The sequence below is a fragment of the Microcebus murinus genome, chromosome 12 (genome assembly GCF_040939455.1).
Source record: "Microcebus murinus isolate Inina chromosome 12, M.murinus_Inina_mat1.0, whole genome shotgun sequence".
Taxonomy (NCBI): Eukaryota; Metazoa; Chordata; class Mammalia; order Primates; family Cheirogaleidae; genus Microcebus; species Microcebus murinus.
The window spans coordinates 49,280,666-49,303,097 of record NC_134115.1 but is presented as its reverse complement, the minus strand read 5'-3'; the positions used below and the strand labels follow the sequence as shown (position 1 = coordinate 49,303,097).

The 22,432-nt window shown below is 38.4% G+C and overlaps 1 protein-coding gene across 5 annotated transcripts in view; it reads left to right on the top strand.

The window, feature by feature from the left end:
• The window catches only part of ELAVL2 (ELAV like RNA binding protein 2), a 133,356-nt gene that overhangs the window by 39,975 nt on the left and 70,949 nt on the right, over nucleotides 1-22,432 (top strand). For 3 of the 5 annotated variants that reach the window (XM_076008778.1, XM_076008777.1, XM_020289331.2), the window contains exon 2: nucleotides 20,021-20,111. The exons of the other annotated variants lie outside the window; for them this stretch is intronic. In XM_076008778.1, coding sequence (XP_075864893.1) covers nucleotides 20,040-20,111 — 72 coding nt within the window. In that variant the 5' untranslated portion in view covers nucleotides 20,021-20,039. The remainder of the gene's footprint in view (nucleotides 1-20,020; nucleotides 20,112-22,432) is intronic. 5 annotated transcript variants of the gene reach the window in all.

The window sequence follows — 22,432 nt, the reverse complement described above, 5'->3', positions numbered from 1 at the left end:
AGTTATCAAGGTTTAATTTTCTTAAAGTTCCCCTTGACTTTTCTGATACATAATAGAATTTTGTTTTTAAACTACTTTTCCTTTTCTATGTTACTTTTTTTTTTTAGTAGTGCACATGATGTCGTCTTTTATGGCAATTCTTCTGGAAGGTGACTTTTCTTCAGTAACAGAGATAAATGCATTACTATGGACATAAATGTTTCTGATGTCCTTGGAAAGATTTAGAAATCTCTCAAGTTTAGCTAGCTTGAGACAATCAGTATCCAAAATAGAGTGTATCATCAGAGAAGACCAGCCAGGCAGTTCTTTCAGTAGATCAGTCAGCATTCTAGGTGACCTCATGTCTTCAGGGTGACCTCATCTAGTGACCTTCAAGGACACAAAGGTCTGGAATTCTTAGGTCATCATCTCTTTTTTTGGAACTGTAAATTAAGTGAAAAGGTTGTGAGATAGGCCTCCTTCTAATGGGACCCAGTGTTTCTCCTCCTCTGAAGAATTTTATAAACTGATTAACTATTTTCCCCATTGTGTGCCCTTTCCAGTTTTGACCTATTATTTCTGCTCAAACTGGAACTGGTCATATGCTTCAGAAGTACCTGTTTACAGGTTGATGGGACATGAGACTGAGAGGGTTGAGATATAGTGGCTACAATTTGAAGGGGATTTTCACCTTTGTTGTTTTTGTTTCCATACTGTCCTTGAATAAGAAAATAAAGTTTGGGAAAATACCTGATGAAAAATTGTTTCATTTTGACTATTTTTGACATCTAAGGGAAGCTGTAATAACTAAAAGATTATAAGTCCTTGTCCTCCAGGACACAGAATAAATTCATCAAAATTTTCCTGTCATAATATACTTTGGTCTATGCATGGGCTACCTTATTGAAGAATATTCAGCTGCATGAACTTGTATGATTTATTTATCTTCATATCTTCCTGTTTATTTTCCTTGATAAACACTCAAGTTTTCATTTTTTTGCTTTTATGAACAGTGCTGCTATGAACTTCATCAGTGGCCCCCCACTCTCCCCAATCCTATCTATAACAGTTGTTTCTTGATGTTGGTATTGATCAGGCAAGTATGATAAGAAACTAAAGTGTACCTTGGGAAGAGGGTACTGATGGGTTTGCCAACTCTGTTTCGCCAAGGAAGGGGATTTAAAATAATCTAACACAGTTTCTAATATCACCATCATTTCCTGCATGCTTAGATCCCCAAAGTAGATGCATGTGATTTCACAAGAGAAATTGAATGTATTTTAATTTATGGGAAATTCACTACATTTTTCATTTTACTCTCAACTGGTGAAGATTTTCCCACAATGTGTAGTGATGTGCTTGGCACTTAGACCCAAGCATGCCTGTATTCCCTAGAGAAGATACTGTTTCTTGTATGTGACTGACTTACTGAGCTCTGACTTTCCAAATGAATTCTGTGATTACAAAGCTAATTGTCAGTGTGATGTAATGGGAGTTACAGGGTAGGGCCCCACTGCTGCCCCTACCAAATTTAGTGGCCCTGAGACAATCTCTGGGCTTCATTTCCTTCATTTGAAAAAAGGAGTTGTTGAGCGTATTTAGTTTTCAGGATCTCTCTAGCTTCTTAAGTTTCCATAATTGTAAAATTTGGCCTACTTATTTCCACATACTGCATGTAACTGCCTCCCTAGGATGAGATTCCTCAGGGTATAGGTTATACCTTAATCACCCCCTCCATACCTACAAACAGTACCTAGCATGTTGTTTGGCTCCATCCCCTACCTTCCAAAGACTAAGTATTACATATATCTAATCATGTTCCTTATCTTTAGGTCTCGGCTTTAATGTCACTTAATGTAGACATTATTAAGAATGTAATGTAAACATTCTTTTCTTCTGATCATCCTCCCCATTTTATTCCCATAGCATCCTGTTTTTCTTCATGGCATGAACTGCAATTTTAAACACTAGCTTTGTCCTTTGGCTTGTTTGATATCTGTCTCTCCCACTGAGTTCCCAGAGTACCTGTCTTGTTTATGCCGTGGACTCTGCTCAGCACAGTGTCTGGCTCATAGTAAGCATTCATTAAATGATTGAATCCATGTGTACCTCATCCCCTGTTTGAACATTACAGATAGCCTAGTACACATGCCCTTTCTTTGTTCTGAGCCTGATTATTTTCCCCCTGTCATCCAGATATAATTCCTCCTTCTCACACTTACCAGATTGTGTCCTGTGTTGTGGTTCTGCATGTGTTCCTGTCTTTGCTTAGATAGCAAGTGGGAACTCCTTGTCTGAATCATCTTGAGTATCCAGCACAGTGCCCTGCACATAGGATTTGCATATTAAAGCGGATGCAGATGTCTTTATCCTTCAAATGTGTTGATATTTGAGGCATATCTATTTTTTTCTATGTCCTTTTCGTTGTGACTAAAGCCCCATTTGAACGCTTCATCTCCAAGGATCCCTGATGCCTTTATGCAGTAATGAACTTCCTGGTTTTCAGGTTGGTGTGTGGCTGCTTTGTGGTGGTGCAGACTTGTACCAGTTTGTCCTGTTCTCTTAAGTTGGGTGTCTTTCTGCAGTTTAACCTTTTGATTTTGCTTGCAGGCACTCCATTTAAGTGGCTGTGGGTTGTGAGCTGAGATCTTGCTGTCTTCTGTCTTTGGCACTTTCAGCATTTCCTCTTATGTTTACAAGCTAGTTTCTCTTTGGCTGTTTTTTTATTTGGGGGACTAAAGTATAACAGATAAGGTAAGGGTAATTCAGCCTGATGAATGATCCAGAAGTGGGATGACTCTACTACTCCAGAGAGTAGAGGTTGGCTACCTTTCACAGGTATTGGAATAAATTCCAGATATTTCCTGCTCTTTTGAGATAGGAGTTTGTTGAATGCATGGAAAATGAGGTGGGCTCTCCCTCTCCAGCCAAATATTTACCACTTAGTATCTTAGAATATCTGGGGACTCAGCTGAGCTCTGAGTGGGCGAGGGCCCAGTGAGCAGCCGAGAATGGAAGCTAGGAGGAAAGAGAAGGGCCTGAGAGGATATGTGTAAGATTATCAAGGAAATCTGACCTCCTTCCTGCTTTTCTCCTCAGCCACCTCCATGGCCCCTTGCCCCCTCACTTCCTATGCTCTGGGGTCTCATCTTCAGTTTTGCTTTCTCTTCGTGCCCAAGTCTATTTACCAAACCTTAGTGGTTAGGCAGACTGGTAAGTAGTTTATTTATCAATAATCAGGTAGAGGTGCCTCATCAGCATATTCTCAGAAGCGTTTGCCTATATAATTCTGGTTTGCTTGGTGTGGGATAGAGCATACTGATTCTTTAGGATTAATCTTAGTTCACAATTCTAATTCTTTTAAAAGGGCTTAATCTCTTATATGTTTTAAAGAATGCCAAGTATATAACATTAATCACAGGTTACTGGCAATTTCTTGACCATGCTGAAACCCTGCATTAAGCTCTATGCTAGGCTCTGAGCAAATAACCACCATGTACTTTGATTTTGAATTATTGTAGAATATCTGTAGCGTATGATTCTTAAATTGGCATTTGGACATCACTGTCAGTTGTTTAGTAATAGTGCTTTCACTTGGTTATGTGCTTGACATTTTTATGTTAAAGAAACTTTTCTCAAATACACTATTCTCTACACTATGGTGACTTAAATATTTGGTAATTGGAATTTAGTATATTGTAGAGTTCTAATCTGCTTGTAAGTAAGTTTATGGTGAAAAAATAGTCTTTTGAGTGGGTGAAGAAATGGCAGCCTGGGGTTGTGTGTATGTGTGTGTATTTATCTTTAATTTGAATTTCCCAAGTTAGAGTGATTATCGTAGTTTGACCTTACCATATTAGAAATGTATTACATGACAGCAGAAAACAGTTCTCAAGATTAGTGTCTTAAGAACAATACCCTACTTTGTATAGTGTCTGGCAATTTTTACAAGCCATTCTTTCATTATTTATTTCTTATAAAAACTGTTTGCTATGCAGAGTGAGAAAAATCTGTCCATCATAGATGACGAAAGTTAATCAAGGTTAAGAATTTGTTGGTTGGCGGGCGTGGTGGCTCATGCCTGTAATCCTAGCACTCTGGGAGGCCAAGGTGGGCAGATGGCTCAAGGTCAGGAGTTCAAAACCAGCCTGAGCAAGAGCCAGACCCTGTCTCTACTAAAAATAGAAAGAAATTAATTGGCCAACTAAAAATATGTAGAAAAAATTAGCCGGGCATGGTGGCACATGCTGTAGTCCCAGCTACTCGGGAGGCTGAGGCAGAAGGATTGCTTGAGCCCAGGAGTTTGAGGTTGCCATGAGCTAGGCTGATGCCAAAGGCACTCTAGCCTGGGCAACAAAGTGAGACTCTGTCTCAAAAAAAAAAAAAAAAAAAAAAAATTTGTTGGTCACACACAGTACTACTGAGAAATAGATTTAGGACCAGCAGCCATTGTCTTTGGACCTCATATAGGATTTTACTTTCTGGTCTATGTCCCCCTTAGTTGTCTGTTAGGCTGGGATTTGAGAGTGGGATGTTTACTTCTCTGAGGCCACTCCTAATCCTGACTCTGGTTTGTGTGAAAGCTTAAACTCCAAATATCCCAAATGCTACATAGTATTGAGGCTTGACTTGTCTTGGCTTTTGTTTATCTGGCCATCTGATAACTCTTTTGAAGAACTGAACTGAAACCTTCATTTTAATGCAAATGGATGCATTTAGTTCTGATATGTTGGATATGGGAAATAGTGGCTATATTTTGGGAGGATGCTGTGTTTTATGCATGATAATTTTTTGATTTGAATTCAGACCAATCCAATATGCTTATTTCTGTAAACTTGGCTGTTACTGAAAATATAAAAATTTTGTGTGGGCCAATATAGTTATGGATGTGAGCTAAGAGGTGTACCTCTTACCTAATACTAACATTCTATTTAACTCTATATGATCACAGTAAATTGACCAAAAATATTATGAGAAAATGATTAGACAAAGACTCATAAGGAGTTAATATTATAAACTTCTATCAAATTATGAGTATTTGGTATATGGAAAGCCATTTTCCAAGTTTAATTAGATTGGAAATTTATCTTAAGAGTTAACAATTATGTCTCAAGGGGAGAACCCTAAGTATTTGTTAGTGTTTATATTTAAGTAAAATGTGAGAACTTCAGATTCTCTTTATAAAGTTCTCTATTGTGTGACTGCTTTCTTGTTTTTGAATCTCATACACTAGATTAGGAAACAAATATAAAATAATTATTATAATGTACTACTGTTTAATGCCAAATGTTGGTCTGTTCTTAGTTCATGTTTTCTAATACAGCCTCTGGAAGAATCAACCTAGGTCATGTGTGAGGTTTTGCAGAATGGGTGATTATGCTCTGCACATTTAGGAAGCCATACTTTACCTAATAGAGATTGGGCTGGAAGTTAAATGAGGATTTTATTTTTTAAAGGAAAATTACCATGAATTCCGGGGGGGGGGGGGAGGGGGGAGTCAATAGCATTAATGTAATAGTCTGCAATCTTAAAGATTTAGTTGATAGGAAATAATTTAATGTGCCCTATAAAACACTCAGTTTTGGAGTTCCTCCAGTTTTTTATTTTTAGCTGTGACTTTTTAGTTAACAAGAGGTGAAAAAAGTATAGTTTTCTCCTGGTCTCTGCCTAAAATTACTGAAACTTTCAACGCTGTGAAAGTTCAGGGGATTCTGGGAGACTTAGGGATTCTTGGAGACCATTGTTATGAAATGGGTGGTAGTGTGGCCTCCTCTTTGTTTAGACCTCCATTTCTAGATTAGGAAAAAAATGGCACGTTAATTACCTTCACATTTTAACCAAATTGTAATTGCTCTGATATTGCCAAATGGACCTAAGAACAGTCTTGTAGTACTTGGAAAAGTTATACAGGAAACAAAATAGCAGCTTCAGGGACAGGGAGGAACGCGTTAGTTTCTGAGTCTAAGCAAGCAGAAGGAAGCCCACAAACCCTCTAGTGTTTATTCTCCATCAGCCACTTCCCAAATAGTCCATTTACCCTGCTATAAATAGCCAATCTTCAGGCAGGGCTTTGCTCTCTTCCCTTGCCTTGGAAGACTTTCTGCAGGTTCTGGAATTGCCTTTGTCTGACTGCCTGCCTGCTTGGCCAGGATGAAGCAAGTTTTCATGGGAATCTCCTGGGGAAATAGAATACGGCAGAAAAAGTATGAAGATCTTTCTTTCAGTCTGGTCTGTTCTGTCCCTGCTTACCCACTATTCTACCTCCAAAATGCAATTTGTAGTGTCATAAGACAGCTTTTAGAAAGTTTAAACTGGAAATTTGTTTAATGTTAATTCAAAGGCTTCTGATATATACAAGGTGAATTTTATCTTTTTGTGTGTGATTTTTATCCTGGATAAAATAATTTCTTTATGATATCAAAATATTTAATTGGGTCTGAATTAACTTTCTTCTCAGTCCCCAGAAGGGACAGGGTATACTTAATTCTTTGTGGACAAGGTGGCATTCTAGTCCAAATTCAGAGTTGTGTAAGCATGCCAAAATGGGTCTCGTTTTAGGGTGCCTTGAATGTATGTGGCAGTCTTATTAGGATGTTTAGTAAAACAGACTTGATGTTTCTTTACCTCATTTTTGATTGTGCTTACTCATTTGACTATTTTCATAGATTAGGTCTAAAATTAAAGATCCTCAGTTTATATGACCAGGATATGTCCAAAGCAGTTAAGATTAATTCACCCCCACCCCATCCCATCATTAGTTGTATCTGTATGCAGTGTCTACAGTGAAGTTTCCACGCATTTTATGCTTGGAATACCCTACCCCCCAATGTTTGGCCTTATGAACCTGTCCACCACTGTGGTAGAAAAGCTGTGTACTCTAGCATGTTTGACATCCAGGCTATGATACTCTTTTACTTGGGATCTAGCCCTTGCAGGGACTAGGACATTAAGGAGGGAGTATTGGAAGAACTGGAAAGAACATGCCCCATTTAAAGGACAGCCTACTGGCTAGTAGCTCTGTGGGAATGTGGACTTTTGTCAATCTCTCTTTTTTTTTTTAAAGAGAAGTCAGAAATATTTTGTAATGTAAAGTTGCTAAATTGAGGAAGTGTAAAATATTAAATGCTACTGACTCAAAAAAAAAAAAAAAAAGGCATAAGATAGGCCAAATAGCATGTTTGCAGACTAACTCCACCCTCTGGCCTGGAGGTTGAGGAGTGTTACATTTCTGCTTGTTTTCCACTATGTTTTTTGACTTTTCTCTGAGAGGCATGTACACAATCATGTGTGATTACTGGTGACTATTTTTTGGGCACTTTTCTTTTTTCCTCCTCTAAATGTTACCTCGTTTCAACTTTGTGCACAAATTATTTAAGCAGAGTCCATTGTTGTCTTTTAATTTTATTTTTGGTTTTACTAACTGGCTGTCAGATTGTGTTCTTTATTTGAATGCATAAATACTCTTAAGAAGATTGGCTCCTTCCCACCCACCTTCATCCCTACCTTTTCTCCCTGCAGGTCAGAGCCACTATGGGGTCTTATTCACCTTGCTGTCAGGTGTATGATGAACTTTGTACCATAAAGAATGTTAAAAGTGGCATCCTGACTGCTGTTTCTGTTGGCTATGCCTGTTAGGCCTTTGTTAATGTGTAGTGAACCTTACTGAATAAAAAGGAGGATTTCACTTGTTTGCATTTTGGTCAACTCTTAATGTAGGAGGCCAACTGTCTAGTCTTAGCAATTCAAGGAATGGGTCATTTTCAGTTAGAGCAAGAAGTTACTTCAGAGAAATATGTCTGACTTGGCCAAGTTATGCACAGTAGCTGTTCTTTCTTGATCTGATGGCAGTGAAATTTGGTCTGATGAATGTTCCAGTGCAGTGCCAGCTTTCTTTTTTTTTTTTTTTTTTTGAGACAGAGTCTCACTTTGTTACCCAGGCTAGAGTGAGTGCCGTGGCATCAGCCTAGCTCACAGCAACCTCAAACTCCTGGGCTCAAGCGATTCTGCTGCCTCAGCCTCCCGAGTAGCTGGGACTACAGGCATGCACCACCATGCCCGGCTAATTTTTTCTATATATATTAGTTGGCCAATTAATTTCTTTCTGTTTATAGTAGAGACGGGGTCTCGCTCTTGCTCAGGCTGGTTTTGAACTCCTGACCTTGAGCAATCCGCCCGCCTCGGCCTCCCAGAGAGCTAGGATTACAGGCGTGAGCCACGGCGCCCGGCCAGCTTTCTTAATTTACTACTCCCACTTCTCCTGCTGTGGTCCTCCCCTCCCCATCCCCCAGCTTTTGCGTTTTTGAAATGAAGAATAAAAAAGAGTCCTGATTCCTCAACTGTGTTCCGAGGCCTGCAGTTCCCAGATCTTTGTTGTGAATCCTGGGCTTTAGGCTGACAAAAGATGGCTGTAGAAAGCATGCTTGGGTGGAGCAGAAGGACGTAGAAAAATCACATTTCTAAGCCATTCTACTTCCCTCATAGTGATGATTCTGACCTAGAGATTGGCAATCAAAATCAAGTCAAGGAACTCTTTAAAATATGTCGAAGTTAGAGTGTACTTGAGTAGATCTCTCCCCTTTACAGAAGAACAGTGAAAACTTTGGATTTGGGGCATAGTTCCCTTCAAAAGAATGGCTTACGATCGTTTTCTTCAAATCCATCTGATATTAAAGTAGTAGATGATGATGAGAATTTCTTTCCTTTTAGGGTGACCTGAAAGAGACTTTAGTCATAACTGCTCTATACGGTATTGCCTGGTACATAGTAGGTGCTTCCTGAAAGTCTTACCAACAGTAAAAGACTGTATTTACTGCCAAGCAATTTACATGTTGAATCTACTGTAATGAGAGAATTCTTTGAAAGAAACTTGCACTTTATATAGGGTGAAGTTGTAACAGGAAATGGATACCCAGAAACTTTTAAGCAATTCTAAATCAAGAAAACTTCAACCTGCACTTCTCTGTAATTTCAAAATTTCGTAGGCAAAAGTCCAATTTAAGTGTGGATGCTGTGCACAATCTCCTATTCTTTAGTATTTAATACATTGGAAAGCAAAATGCTTCATTTCTTTGTGCTCAAATATATATACAAACTCAGATGTTTAAGTTAGAGGTGGTAGTTTCCATAGCAGCAGTGATTTTTGCCTTTTTATTTTTTTCTTGGATAGCAAAATATTTAGCACAGGTCAGCTAGAGAGATTATTATTCCTGGCTGTGAGTTCTTCAAGGTTTCCTTGTGTACCTTTGACTTCTCTGGGTGCCTTCCCTGAGCCCAAGTATGTTCTGGAGAAGCTCTTTGAGGGTTAGGAATGTTGAGTGTGTTTTGTGCACCTTTGTTTTCCCAGAATCTAGCACAGTGCCTGGCACATCCCGTGAATTAGGGATGTTGCCTTTCTGGCCTTGGGTGGTTTCTTCTGTGCTCCTCTTTCTGGTATTATTCTACACACCACACCTTGGCTGGGTTGGGGGAGAGAGGTATAAACTTCAGGTGTGGCGTTTTTATGTATCAGTGGTGAGATTAGCTTATTTTAAATTGAGATGTGATAACAATGGAATATGCTAGTCTTTCCTTCTCTCCCTTCTTTCCTGAGGCTTACATAATTTTAAGACAGGCTTGTAGCTAGGAATTAAAAAAAAATGCTGACTTAACTGGAAGCTTGAGCTTAAAATATAAGAATTAGTAGCTATATCTGGAAGAAGATGTGCGTGTTAGGGGTAGGGCTTGACGGCCCACTGTAAATCTACCTTCCCCTTTGTAAACAAACTGAGATGACTTTGGCTCCTTCAGGTATATAGGGTTGCAATGGGAAAGTTTCCTCACTTGGCAGGGAATGTAAAACCACATGGATAAATAAGCAGGATGTTTTTTACTTGCCATCTTGAATCACACTTCACAGCGTTTGTTCTCACTCTGTCTTCATATTTATTACTGAGGAGACAAAGGAAGTGCATGGGGCATACAGGAGTGAAGAGGAGGAGGCCTGTTGTGCTCCAACTCAGTGGTTCGCAGGAAGCTTCCTGGAGGCCTTGCATCGCTTCCTGTGCTGCGGATGTTTTCCATTAGCCAGGAGAAGGGTAGTGAGGCTGCTACAGGTGGAGGAAAGAGGTGGTGTGACTCTGGGAACGAGGAACTCCTGGGAGTCTGTTAGGGCTTCTTGTATACAGTGGGGATCAGTGGGCGCCAATTCAAGTCGGATGCTTTGCTGTGGAGCTGAGGTGGCCGCTTTGTAGGCACTGTGCTGTCAGCAAAGGCTTTAAAAAGAGATGGTGGTGGGGTGCTGATCACTGCAGCCATGGGATGGAGGATGGTTTGGAGAAGGCGTGAGTCTGGAAGCAGGGAGATCAGCTAGGAGGCTCTAGGTGGGGTCTCTGCTTAATTCTTGTGTGGACTCTAGAAAATTTTGAAATCCTCATTTGTAAAATGAAAAAATGTATCCAGCTCATAGTGCACAAGAGGATTAGATGAGGTTTTGTTTGTAAAATGGATAGTTTGAAGGCCGATGTGGAATAAGGAATCAATAAACACTAGTTTCTTTTCCTTTGCCACTTTTTCCTGCTCTTTTTTAGTCCTAGGATTTATTGATTTCTTCTACAAAACGCAGTAAGATCATTTGAACCTCTTCCCTGTAGAAAAAGATATCCAAATTCTATGGAGCATTTAGGAGGATGCCTTTATTTTTCTTTTCATTTAATTAAACATGATCTTAAAGCCACAGTTAGTGTAGGCTTAGAAAATGTTTAAATTTAGGTCATCTTGAAATCATGATAGGAGAAAGATGGTAGGAGAGTGTATAGTTTCATATGGATGTACCTTATATGGATCATTTCGCTGATCTGTGTATTGTAGAAACTGTGATACCATGTGATAGTATAATGTGCACATCTTCAGTCTAGATTCTAGAGTCATGAATTAGATTTCCACACTGCCTTTCTCCCTGTTTTGTAATAATAAATCTGGATATAAGTAGAAGATTCTTGGGATTGTCCTTGAAGTTCTTACCACGGGGGAGCAGGGAGGTAGCAGTTTCTAATCTTAAAAAATTAAAATTCCAAGAGGCTGAGCAGCTGAACATGAGAAGACTGAATTGGGGAGGATGGAAGATATTCACTTTTTCAAGGAGGAGGGAGCATGCACTTCTAAAAGTAAGGTAAATTGAAATAGGCAAGGCTGTAATTCTAATGTGAAACACTTAGGCTATTGGCACTCTATATATTTAAATATAGTCTTTCGAGATCTGGGGTTAAAAATTGCAGCATGGCAAGTAAAAATTCTTAACTTCCTTAGTCACCATTTGTGACTATGCTAAATGTAGTTTAACATAGCATCTGCTTCAGAGGCCCAGGACAGGAGTTGACAGTCATGATTAGGAAAAGTCTGCATACTGTAGCTGCTGTCCACAGTATTCCCTTTTCTTGTTAAGATCCTAGCACAACTCTGCAGTCTTCTTACTTATTTAGATGTGGGGAAGAGAAATGACTAATCCTTAACCTAAAAGACACATAAGCAAATTTTTTATGGTAACATTTTAAGAGAGTTATCTTCCTTTGTGGAACAATAATGATAATAGCCCCTAATACTCACTTAGCACTTTAGAGTTTGTAAAGTGCTTTGACATATTATTTGACAAAATATGTGTATGTAATTAAGGCTTTTAAAGAGAAGAGACCCTGTTATCTTCTCTTCTTCTTCCCAGAATGGAATAATCCAGAGGCTGACTGCCATTGTGATTTGAGTCTTAAAATTTTGCTATGTTAAAATGTAGCCTGTGATGGCACATGTGCCCCCTCTTCTCCGCTTCAGTGTAAGGGAGATAGACATTGCTTCACGTGAACTCTTGGAAATAGGTATGTACATAAATATTCAGGTTATATATACACAGATATTCTTGTATACTTGATTGTTCATCTCTAACATGAGGGGACTTGCCCCCAAGTACTTTTAGAGATCCTTTAACATTTGTTTCAGCTGTGCTTTGCTTTAGTGATGCTGAAATGACTTACAAAGTGGGAAGTGTGATAGAAGTAGGAGTGGAGACACTTTGCTGGAGAACGTGGTCAGGGGTCATTGACTGGGACATGGGCATCTTGACTTGTTTACCTGGTAGGCAGGTATCAGAGATTTGGGATTGGGTTACGTGTGCCTGCTGTGGATATAATAAATGGACAGGGTCCGAGCCTGAGAAGGGCCTTAACCTGTTCTGTAGTGTATTGCATTAACTTTTTTTTTAAAAGCATTATTAACTTTTATATAAAAATACATTCTTAGATAGCAGATTAACTAGAAATTTCCTTGTGATACTATTTCAGCACCCCCTCCCCTTTTTGGAATCACTGAGTAAATAACACTTTCATTGAATGCCAGCCCTCCCCTCCCCCAACCTTACCCTCCTTTTTAAATATAGCAAATAACCAGTAGCTTAACTACTATAAAAAGTCACAGGTGTACCTAGGCATTTTTGGCCCAGCTGGGATGTAGCTGTCATTTTGGGGGGAAGGGGAAAAGGTGGACCAAAGGAAATAAGGTAACTATCTTAGTGTGAATCCTGTTTTTTAAGATGTTCTAACTTTCCATACTAAATAAATCATAGTCATGTTTCTAAATCAAAAGTATACATCTCTGGGGACTCTCAGAACTTTACACATCAACTGAAAAGAAAAATACATTTCATGGGCAAATACCAGTAATTGAGATGATCCACATTTCAGAGGGGAAGGAACCTGTCTGCACCTATCAAGGTTTATAGTCCTACAATCCTACACTTGACAGGCGAAGAGACTACATTGTTCTACTCTCCACAATACATTAATGAATTAAAAGATTTTATGTGCCATGGGGATAGCATATCTCTTTCAGTTTCTCTGATGTCCTACAGAAATATTTGTAGCCTCTAAACATTACTAAGAAATATACTTTGTTTTGTTGACATCTTTTGGATCCCTTTATTTTGGTACAAGCTGCTTGGAGTTAAACACTAACCGTAGTATTTGGTTTTCTATCTTTAAGTCCTATTAAATGACAGTGAAGAGTAAAATGTTAACCTAAGTGCCCAGAAGGTGTATTGTAGCCCCTTATAACATTTCAGAATTTAAAAATGGCATTTGTGTCCGTAAATCTTCCTTGTCTTTTATATTCTCTTTAAGATTAGACATTCTTCCTGTTTTGGAGTTCTAATATGACAGTATTTTTAGCATCTGTATCCAACAGAGGAGCTGTGTTTTTAACCTGCCTAATGAAAACACTCAACTACTGGGATTAATTTGAAGATTTCCAATCAGCCTTTCACAATTTGTACTACCCTGAGGGGGTTTCTGATAGCTGTGACTTTTGCAGAAGAATGTGAAGTTAATCCAATTTCTATGTTGATTACTATGTTAACTGTCTTAATTTAGCAATTCAAATTTATCTGCCTATACCAAACAAAAACTCTGTTACAAAACTGTGGGAATAGTTGATTTTATTCTTATTGTACTCATATCCCTTTTTAGGTTCTATAGCTAAATAATGGCATGCAAATTAATTAGGCCCACTGAGGTTGGAATGAAAGAATGAGGTTGAAATGATTCATCTCTGGAAGGTAACCATTTAGTATATCCCAGCCTATAACCAAGATTGAGTTAACCCATGGCTTAACCTTAACTACTGTAGAAGTGTATAAATGACCCCGTTGAAATACAGATTTTAAAGTTTACCTCCATTTCACAAAATGTGACTTATTTCTTATTACCTTTATCTACTTTGTTTTGAAGCTTTTGGGGGGGGACTTTGAGATATTTTCTTATTTTGAATTCTGAAAGCTTTAATTAAGGGGGCTCTCATAGGTAATCAGTTTCTGACATGCTGTGTTTTAATAGTTGCATTTTTAAGTTTACTGATTTTTGATTTTGCGTTTGCTACTAAATCTGTTGCTGAATTCTTTTGTAAAAAATCCATACATAAAGTAACTCTTGATATAATATTTATAAACTCAGATTTTTTTCATATTGGATTTCCTTAAGGAGATGTATATATTTTTTCCTCTAAGACACAACTCTCCATAAAAGCCCTTGCTTTGCTTATTCATCTTGTATTCTTAATTCCCAGAACATATGAATGTTTTGGTGGTTTGTTTAAATGTGGGAAGTCAGAATCTAAACCAGTTTCTTGATAATGGAGTTAAACAGTTTACTGATATAATTAAAGGGTAGCACATTAGCAATGTGCTTGCTTCTGGGTATATCTGGAACCTGATGACTTCTCCCCTGACATTACTCTGGTAGGAGTTGCTGTCGTCCTACACCTGGATTATTGCAGTTGCTTCTTGACTGGTCTAACTGCTTCCAAACTTGCTGAGTCCTCCTGCACGCCCACACACAATTTATTTTCACAGTAGCCACGTGCTACTCTTTTGCTCAAAACCTTTCTGTGGTTTCTTTTCTTGTTATGATGGCCTTCAAGGCCCTATGTGGTCTGGCCTCATTACCTCTTTGACTCATCGCCACCTACTCTCCCTGTAGCTCCTTGCTGTTCTACACAGCAGACAAGCTTTGCCCTGGCTGGTGGTCTTTCTGCTTAGAATCTCCTCTTCTAGCTATGCTTACTTATGGTGGCTGTATTTGTTTCCTATTATCCCCGAAACAAATTACTTTAAACATAGTGGCTTAAAACAACACAAGTTTATTATCTTACAGTTCTGAAGGTCAGAAGTTTAAAGTGGGTCTCGTGGGTAAGATGAAGGTGTTGGCAGGGGTGCATTCCTTCTGGAGGCCTTAGGGGAGAATCTGTTTCTTCGCCCTTTATAGCTTCTAGAGGCTGCCTACACTCCTTGGCTGGTGGACCCTTTCAGAGCCAGTAATGTCCTGTCAAATTCTTCTCATGCTGCGTCACTGACACCAACTCTCCCGCCTTGGACTTTTGTAATGACGTTGGGCCCACCTTGATCATCCAGGATAATCTCCCCTTTTCACGGTCATCTGATTGACAACCTTAATTCTATCTGCAACCTTAATTCCCTCTTGTCCTGTAAGGTAACGTATTCAGACTTTAGGGAGTAGGATGTGGACATTGGGATTGGGAGAGCATTATTCCACACAGCAGACAGCTCACATCTGCTTCAAACTTGGCTCAGAGCTCACCTTCTCAGTGAGGCCTATCATATAATACTAGAAACTACCCACCCCATATCTCCACATTCTCAACCCCCCTTACTCTGTTCTGTATTTTCATTTATTCCAAAGCATACTTATTTCTTGCTAATAGACTATTATATGTGTTCATACTTGGTTCATACTGCTGCACATACCTCCCTTTGCACATCTACACTCCAATGTGCTTCTTTACTCTGCTGTACCTCAAGCACCTAAGACTGTCCTTAGCTTGGGAGAGTTGCATGCATGTTTGTTGAATGGATGAATGAACACAGTGTGAAGCTTAAGTAGATCTTTTTTTTTTTTTTTTAACCTGGTCTTTACTTTCCTGTTGCCCAACCTGGATGCCTATAATGGACCTGGGAGTGAAGGGAAGGACTTGGAACCCTAAACTCATTATCTCAGCTCTCTAACCTCAAAGCTTTTAATCCTGCCAGCTCTAGAACTACAAAAGAAAGATTGGCATCGGAGAAACTCCATACTTTGTCTGTAGAAGCCATAAAGGGCTAAGAGAGAGAAATGTTAATGTTTTCTGCCAAAGAACATTCTCCCTGTGACTCCCTGCAGCTGTTGGTGCATTGTCTCTGGCAGCTCTTGGACCCTTGTTAGACCCAAGGCAGAAAATCTGAGTTAGTGGAATCCATAGAGCCAGTGAGACAGCTAACATGGTGTGGGGGTCGGCTAGAGAGTTGACAGGGATTCTAGGATTGAGGAAATCCTATGAAGCTTAAAGCTATAAACCTTTATTATTTTAGGAACCACAAAGCAAAAGAAAACAAACTAATGGCTTATTCCTGTAACTGACATGTTAACCTCCGATTTTAGCACTTGGTTTACTATTCTGTTGCTTAATTTAGTAAAGCCAGAAATGGATCCTGAAAATACCATTTTAGTGATTTGAATGGGAAAGATGAAGCATTTGCTGTAGGAATGGTGTCTCTTAGGCAGGTGACCCCATCCACTGCTTACTCAGCTCTCTTCTATAAGCTCATACTCCTTATTTTTTACTGATACTTCAAGGGCTTGAGTTCCCCAAAGGAAGGTGTATTTTTGGCAAAGGTTGTGTTTTTTTGTGTTTTAGGTAGGTTTGGCTCTAAAACTTGAGACAAATGTCTTTTGTTCACCTGTAATGTAGCCTTTAGGGAGAGGTTTGATGTGGAAGGGAAGACTTTGCGCTGGATTGATTCCGCCCTGGTGCTGTGCCACCCGAGATACTAAGAAACTTTCTAGCTGCAAATAAGCTAGATAATGGGCACTTTATCCAAGCCAGAACTTCCAGCCCAAGATACTTGTCCTCGCCTCTAGCCATGATTCTTTTCAGAGACGGTACCATTTATGTTTGCCTGAACCTTCTTAGTATCAAAACCATTTGCGATTCACGACTTTAATCATGATGCATTTCTAAGTGTCTTGGTCATGTCTGTTTTTTGCATTCACCTTTGCTTTTGCCATTTTCCTGAACTCAGACCCAAATTCCATATGCCACATCTCGATAACCCTGTCGGCGAGAGGCTTGGATTTGTCTTGTCTTCCAGGTTTTTGTAGTTGGCAAGTTGGTATGATAGGTTTTTGAAGTAAAAGCACACAAGTAACTTATCACCCAAAAGATAAATGATTTCCTTTGTTGTACCGTGTAAGAAGAATTTGGATGTCAGTGGGTGAGGGTGGCTGATGGAGTGTCAAAATGAAAAATTTGGTTTCATAATTATTTCTGGTTTAAAATACTTGTGATGGGATAGAAAAACAAGCTACCAAGTTTGCATGCATTTAGGGAGGTGATTTGCCTTTTTATTCTCCAATTTTTAAAGAAACTGTTCTTGTCCTCACATACATTTTTGAATACTTAGTCTGTACAAACCCCTGAAGTGGAAGTGGGGTGGGTTTGGAGGGAAGCCTTGCAGGCTGATAGAACTGCACGAGCAAAGCCAGAAGAGTGAGGATATGGATTCGTTTGAAAGACAAGCAAAGTGGTTCAGATTTTTAGGTGCTCGAATAATAAGTAGGCTGGTAAAACTAGTTGTAGAGGATCTCAAATGTGTATAGTGTTTATGCTGAGTAGTTTGCACTTAATTTGATAGGCAGTAGGGAGCTGGTGAGGGTTTAGGAAAGTCTGTTTGAGAACGGTGTTACAGTAGATTAGGATGAGGAGGGAGGGATCTTTTGGAGGCTATAATTTGATGGTCCACAGGAGGGTAAGGGCCCAGATCAAGACAGTAACCTTGGCAGTGGAGTGGCTTGTGCAGACAGGACTAGTTAGCCTCACTGGGGCTGTGCAATGGCCCTCTCAGCAGTCCTGCTAGGACTTTAACCCACAGAGGTCTAGTCCCCAAATCAGGTGGTTTCTGGGTCATGGAAACCCATTTTTCCCTTATGACATTATACTTAGTGAACTCAATGAGAATTCTCATTGTATATTTAAGATGTTTTTGGTTAATTGTCTTGTTTGGTGGCTGTCTGGAGGTTTGATACTAGTGAAGAAGCTGTTTAGTTTTTCAGAATTTTTTTACTAGGAAGATTGGAAAATAGAAACTTTTCCTTTTTTGTGACCAGGAAACTGTTGGACCAATTTCACTTTTCATTTTTACTGTTCATATATATATATATATATATGTATAAAACATTGACTTCCTAAATTCCAGTCTTGTAAGAAACTATAGATGTTAAAGTATGTAGAGGGCTGTTTTAATAAAAATAAAATTCAGCCTGAAAAGTCTTCATGGCTTTTGGGAAGTAGACTGTATAAACGTGAAAACTTAGAGACCATACCCCTTATCCCCAATAAAATCCATGCTCTCCCTAAACTAATACCTCACCATTATCTCTTGGAGACCAGGGAAAGTTTAGAATATTCTAGATTGATCTATGCTAAAGTGCCTTTTCATAAATTATTACATGGAGAATAACAGGAGGAAAAGCCATCCAAATTGGCACAATTGATGTCTAAATTAAGAGATGAGCATATATATTGGAACATTATTTTTTTAAGCCTTAAAATTAATGGCTCTATTTTGCTGGAATATGGCCCTTTTTTCCCTTCCAAAGAATTTCAGAGCCAGTGGAATCTATAAATAGTGCACAGCCCGGTTGTCTGTGGTAGATTGAGTATAGCAGAATCGCCTGTCCTTAAGTGAAGGGGAAGTAGCTTTACATTTTTAGTAACTGAATTGTTGGCCAGCATAAAGGTAAGGGCCATGTGAGCAACTTATTTATAACTTCCCATAAAGGTATGTGTCTGCCTCAAGCGGAGAGACTGTCTGGGGTGCTTGAAATGTAAAAGTGCAGAAGAATCATTTTCCATCCACAGCCTTCCTAGCTAGTTGGTGCAATAAAGTGTTCACATCCCTGGGGCTTTCAGAAAGAGGGGTGTCAATAGATTAGCTCATTAGTGTCCGCCTCCTATGGAACAGAAGGGACTGAGGCCATTAAATTAGAATCTATGGTTTTATGTAGTGGGAAATGTTTAGATACTAACTCCTGAGGGTATTCAGGACATAAATTTAGGCTTGGTTTAACCTGTTGGGTGTGGTTCTGGTGTCTTACTCATGTAGTCTAACCACAGTTGGGTTCTTGTCAAAATCTTTCATGGGTATAAAGCACTTTACTTTTTCACAGGTTCAGTTCAATGTTAAGTAGGGTTTTTTTTGTTTTGTTTTTTTTGCTTTTTTTTTTTTAAAAAAAAAATCAAAAATAGAGGGTCAGACTGCATTCTCTAGTTATAGTGGGAGAAGGGAAGAAGAGTAAAAGATTTCCATGGCATCCTGTAAAGACTATGTTAAACCCTTTTGGTAGATGCCAGAAAATGGGATCCATTGTTAGTGTCATCACTAGCATCAAGAGTAAGCCACTTGCAGCCAGGTTTAACTGTAAGGATAAAATTTTTTTAGATATCAGTAATATAAGTACGTAAGTAAAAGGCATTTTCAGCCCCTTGTTTGTTATTTGTTATTTCTCGACATTCAGGGACTTAGTTTTCTGGTTATTACGCTGACCATTTAAAGCATCTGCGTATGTGGCTAAAAAGTAAACTTTGGCTTTTGTGCCAATATCGTGTCTCTGTTTAGTATTTGGGCAAGTTGTAATAAGTGGTAAATGGCCCATTAACTATATTGGAGGCCTCATAGCAGCACTAATTTCAAATCGTGCTGGGTTTACAATTTACATATTAAAAAATGTTCACTTGATTTCGTTCAGGGACAAAGCTGACATCCTATACAAGCATTACTCCAAACAATCCTATTTATTGGTCCAATTATTTCAATTGAAAGATGCTGGTTTACTGCCTCTTAGTATATGTTAACAATTCTCAGTGAAACTGTTAGAGACCAGTTTGACTATAGAAGCAAAATAACCTCACAGGGTTTCGATTCACTTTTAATTTTAAGTCCCAGGATTAAGGGTCATTTGTAGTATAATGTAACAGTGTGGGCAAATATAGCTTCTCTTAATGGCCTTTTGATATTTTGGGGAAAAGGGTGCTTTTATGCAAAGCAATCACTTATGAATTGCATGAACGATTTTTCTCACTATAAAATTTCATTCACATTTCCTCCCTTCTCCCACATCCTTAAGAGGCAGGCAGGACAACCTGCAGTATTTTGTTTGATTTCATTTCATTTTTTTTTTTTTTTTTTAATTTTTGAGATGTGGTTTAAGGTAGTTCTTTAGGATAGATGCCAAGTTAACTAGTTAATATTGTTTTACAATCAGGCTCTTAATTAAAAATGCTTACATTTGTGCAAGAAAACTACTTGTTAACATGAATTTGGAAAGATTAGATTGGAATTGCCTCAAATTCAATTAAGCCACACTGCATGGACGTGCTGGGAATATCAATACAATCACTGTAAATTTTGTACAAACTGATTTGTTGCATTATCTTGCTCATCTAACATACGGTACTTTTTGTGTCCATATTGCAGACGGCAACTCCAAACTAACATGGCAGTCAGACTGTGTGATGTGGCTTCTCTGCTTAGAAGTGGTTCGTGGGCAGCAGAGCCTTGGACCGGGGTCTGTGGGATTTTTCTTAAATTCTGTAGGCTACTTTTTTTAGCATGTTGCAGGAGTGCTGAGGCCATACCAAACACTTGAACCTTTCATTTGGCATACTAATTATTCTTACATTTAACCTATTGTGGTATGGCCATCATTAGGACTTAAAGCACATTGGAATTTTAACTATAGTGGTATATGTAGCATCAGAACCATGCTCTGGTATGTAACTTTTTATGATCTAAATTAGGATTTAGTGCAGACTCAAAAGAGTGACAAGCTATTTTTAAAAACAAAAAAAGTTTTGGTATGGTCTGAATACTAAGTTACCGTAATTCTTTACATTCTGTTTACTATGTATTTTTTTGGTTACTAAATTTTGAAGTTATTCATAATTCCTGATGCTCAAAAAAAAAAGTTAAAATTGTAAATCTGGCTGAAAATTATTTGCCCAGTAACTGTTGAAAGAGTTTGCATTCTGTGAACAGTTGTGTTGAGCCTATCAATGGAATATGCATTATTTGTAAAATATAGCACATTAGTATCATTTTATTCTGAGCAGATGGTCCTATAGCTGAGAGATGCTGTAATTTTCAGCTCACACAGCCTACTGCAGCTGTTCACTTGAATGTTGGCTTAGGAGCTCATTCTTGCCACCTGAACATGGAAATAAATGTGCAATTAAGTGAGGAGTGTTTGTTGTCCTTTCTAAATCTTGCTAATTTCAGTCAATGAACACTTTATATTTCAAATGCCATCCCAATGAGCTTTAGTCCAAATCTCCCATTTGGGGCTCTCATAGTTTCTACTCGTATACCCTAACTTTTGAATAGTGATTTGTTTTAATTTGCTTTGGCCACTTTCTTCTTATAGCTTATTGTTTTCATAACTGCTGGGCAAAAGTTTTAACCCCAGAAGAATTTTGCAATGGGAAGAGCAATCTACAGCTAATATTCTACAAACTGGAGCAGTTATGCTTTATTAGGAAATCTGAAACTTCCCTTCTTAATAGATTTGTTAATTATAATAAAGCCCATGTTTTCAAATATTTCAGATTTTTTTAATAACAGATTTCCAAAGGCTTATTTTCCTTTGCCCCCATAAGTATTCCCTAAGAATACTTACCCAAGGAAAGTGCTTGCAGCTTGGAGAATAAATACCCATTTCTTTGTAAAGGAAATTAAGTCACAGAGGGGTTATAGGTGGTTGGATATTTTCAAAGCTATTCTGAATTTTGCCTCCTGTGGGTTTTTAAAATTTTTTTTTTTTTTAAATCCTGACAGCACTAATTCTTGTCCAGCCTGACCAGTCTCAGTCTGGTCAGTTGACCAGTCTCAATCTGTCCTCTGCTGCCTTCTTTTATACACACCTCTTGGCAGTGGAGATTTCTTCCTGTATGTTTATCTGCTCGTGTGCCCTTTTATTTTTCTCAGGCAGTATGCTTTTTAAAAGACAGATTTTTCTCTTTCTGTGTAACCTTCTTTCCCTTTACTTTGCCTTTTTTTTTTTCTTTGCCTCAAATTCTTTGCCTTTTCTATGTTAAAACTTCCCTAAAACTAGCATCCTGTCAATTCAGAATTGTCAGTTTTGAGTAGTTCTTTGTGGAGCTAAGAGATGTATTGTATGAAATAAGAAGGATAATCCTTTCAGTGATACTTTGATTTTTGGATTCCCCCCAGTCTTGACTGTCCAGAGTGAGTTAGTTATTGGAAAATACTTTGGAAAATTTGGGCCTGTGGTTTGTGACTGTTTTGCTCAAAGAACATAGGATTGGTTTTTAGGAAACTAGATCCAAAATTGCTTAGTAAGTGTTTTTTTAGAGTAGCCTGAATAGTTTGAGGCCATTTCCCCCAGGTCTGTTATTTATCTGGTATTTGGGGTTTATAGATAGATACTTTATTACTTGAATTTTCAACAGGCTTTTGTGCTCAAATGAAATTTCCTTGGGCTGGTCTGTTTGCAAAAGTTGATATATTTTCATTATTGTTTTGGTGGACTGGATAGGATTTTTTTTCCTCCTTATAATCAGAGTCAGGACAAAATACCATATTGAATTAATTGTTTGGGAATTTTATTTTGATGCTGTAGATCAGTTGCCTTGTTGGTGATCTTTAGCTTCCAAGGTTAACAAGAAGGGGCCTTTTAGTTTCTACAATGTAGACAAATTTGTATTCATAGCTTCATTCCCAAGTTATCCTACAAATCCTTTTCACTTCCTAACATAATACATCTATTTTTTTCTTACCAATGGTAGAGATACAAGATACTGTCAATCAAAAACATTTTCAATATGTAACCAAAACAGTACATGTTGACAATTTTATATATTTTTTAAAGTG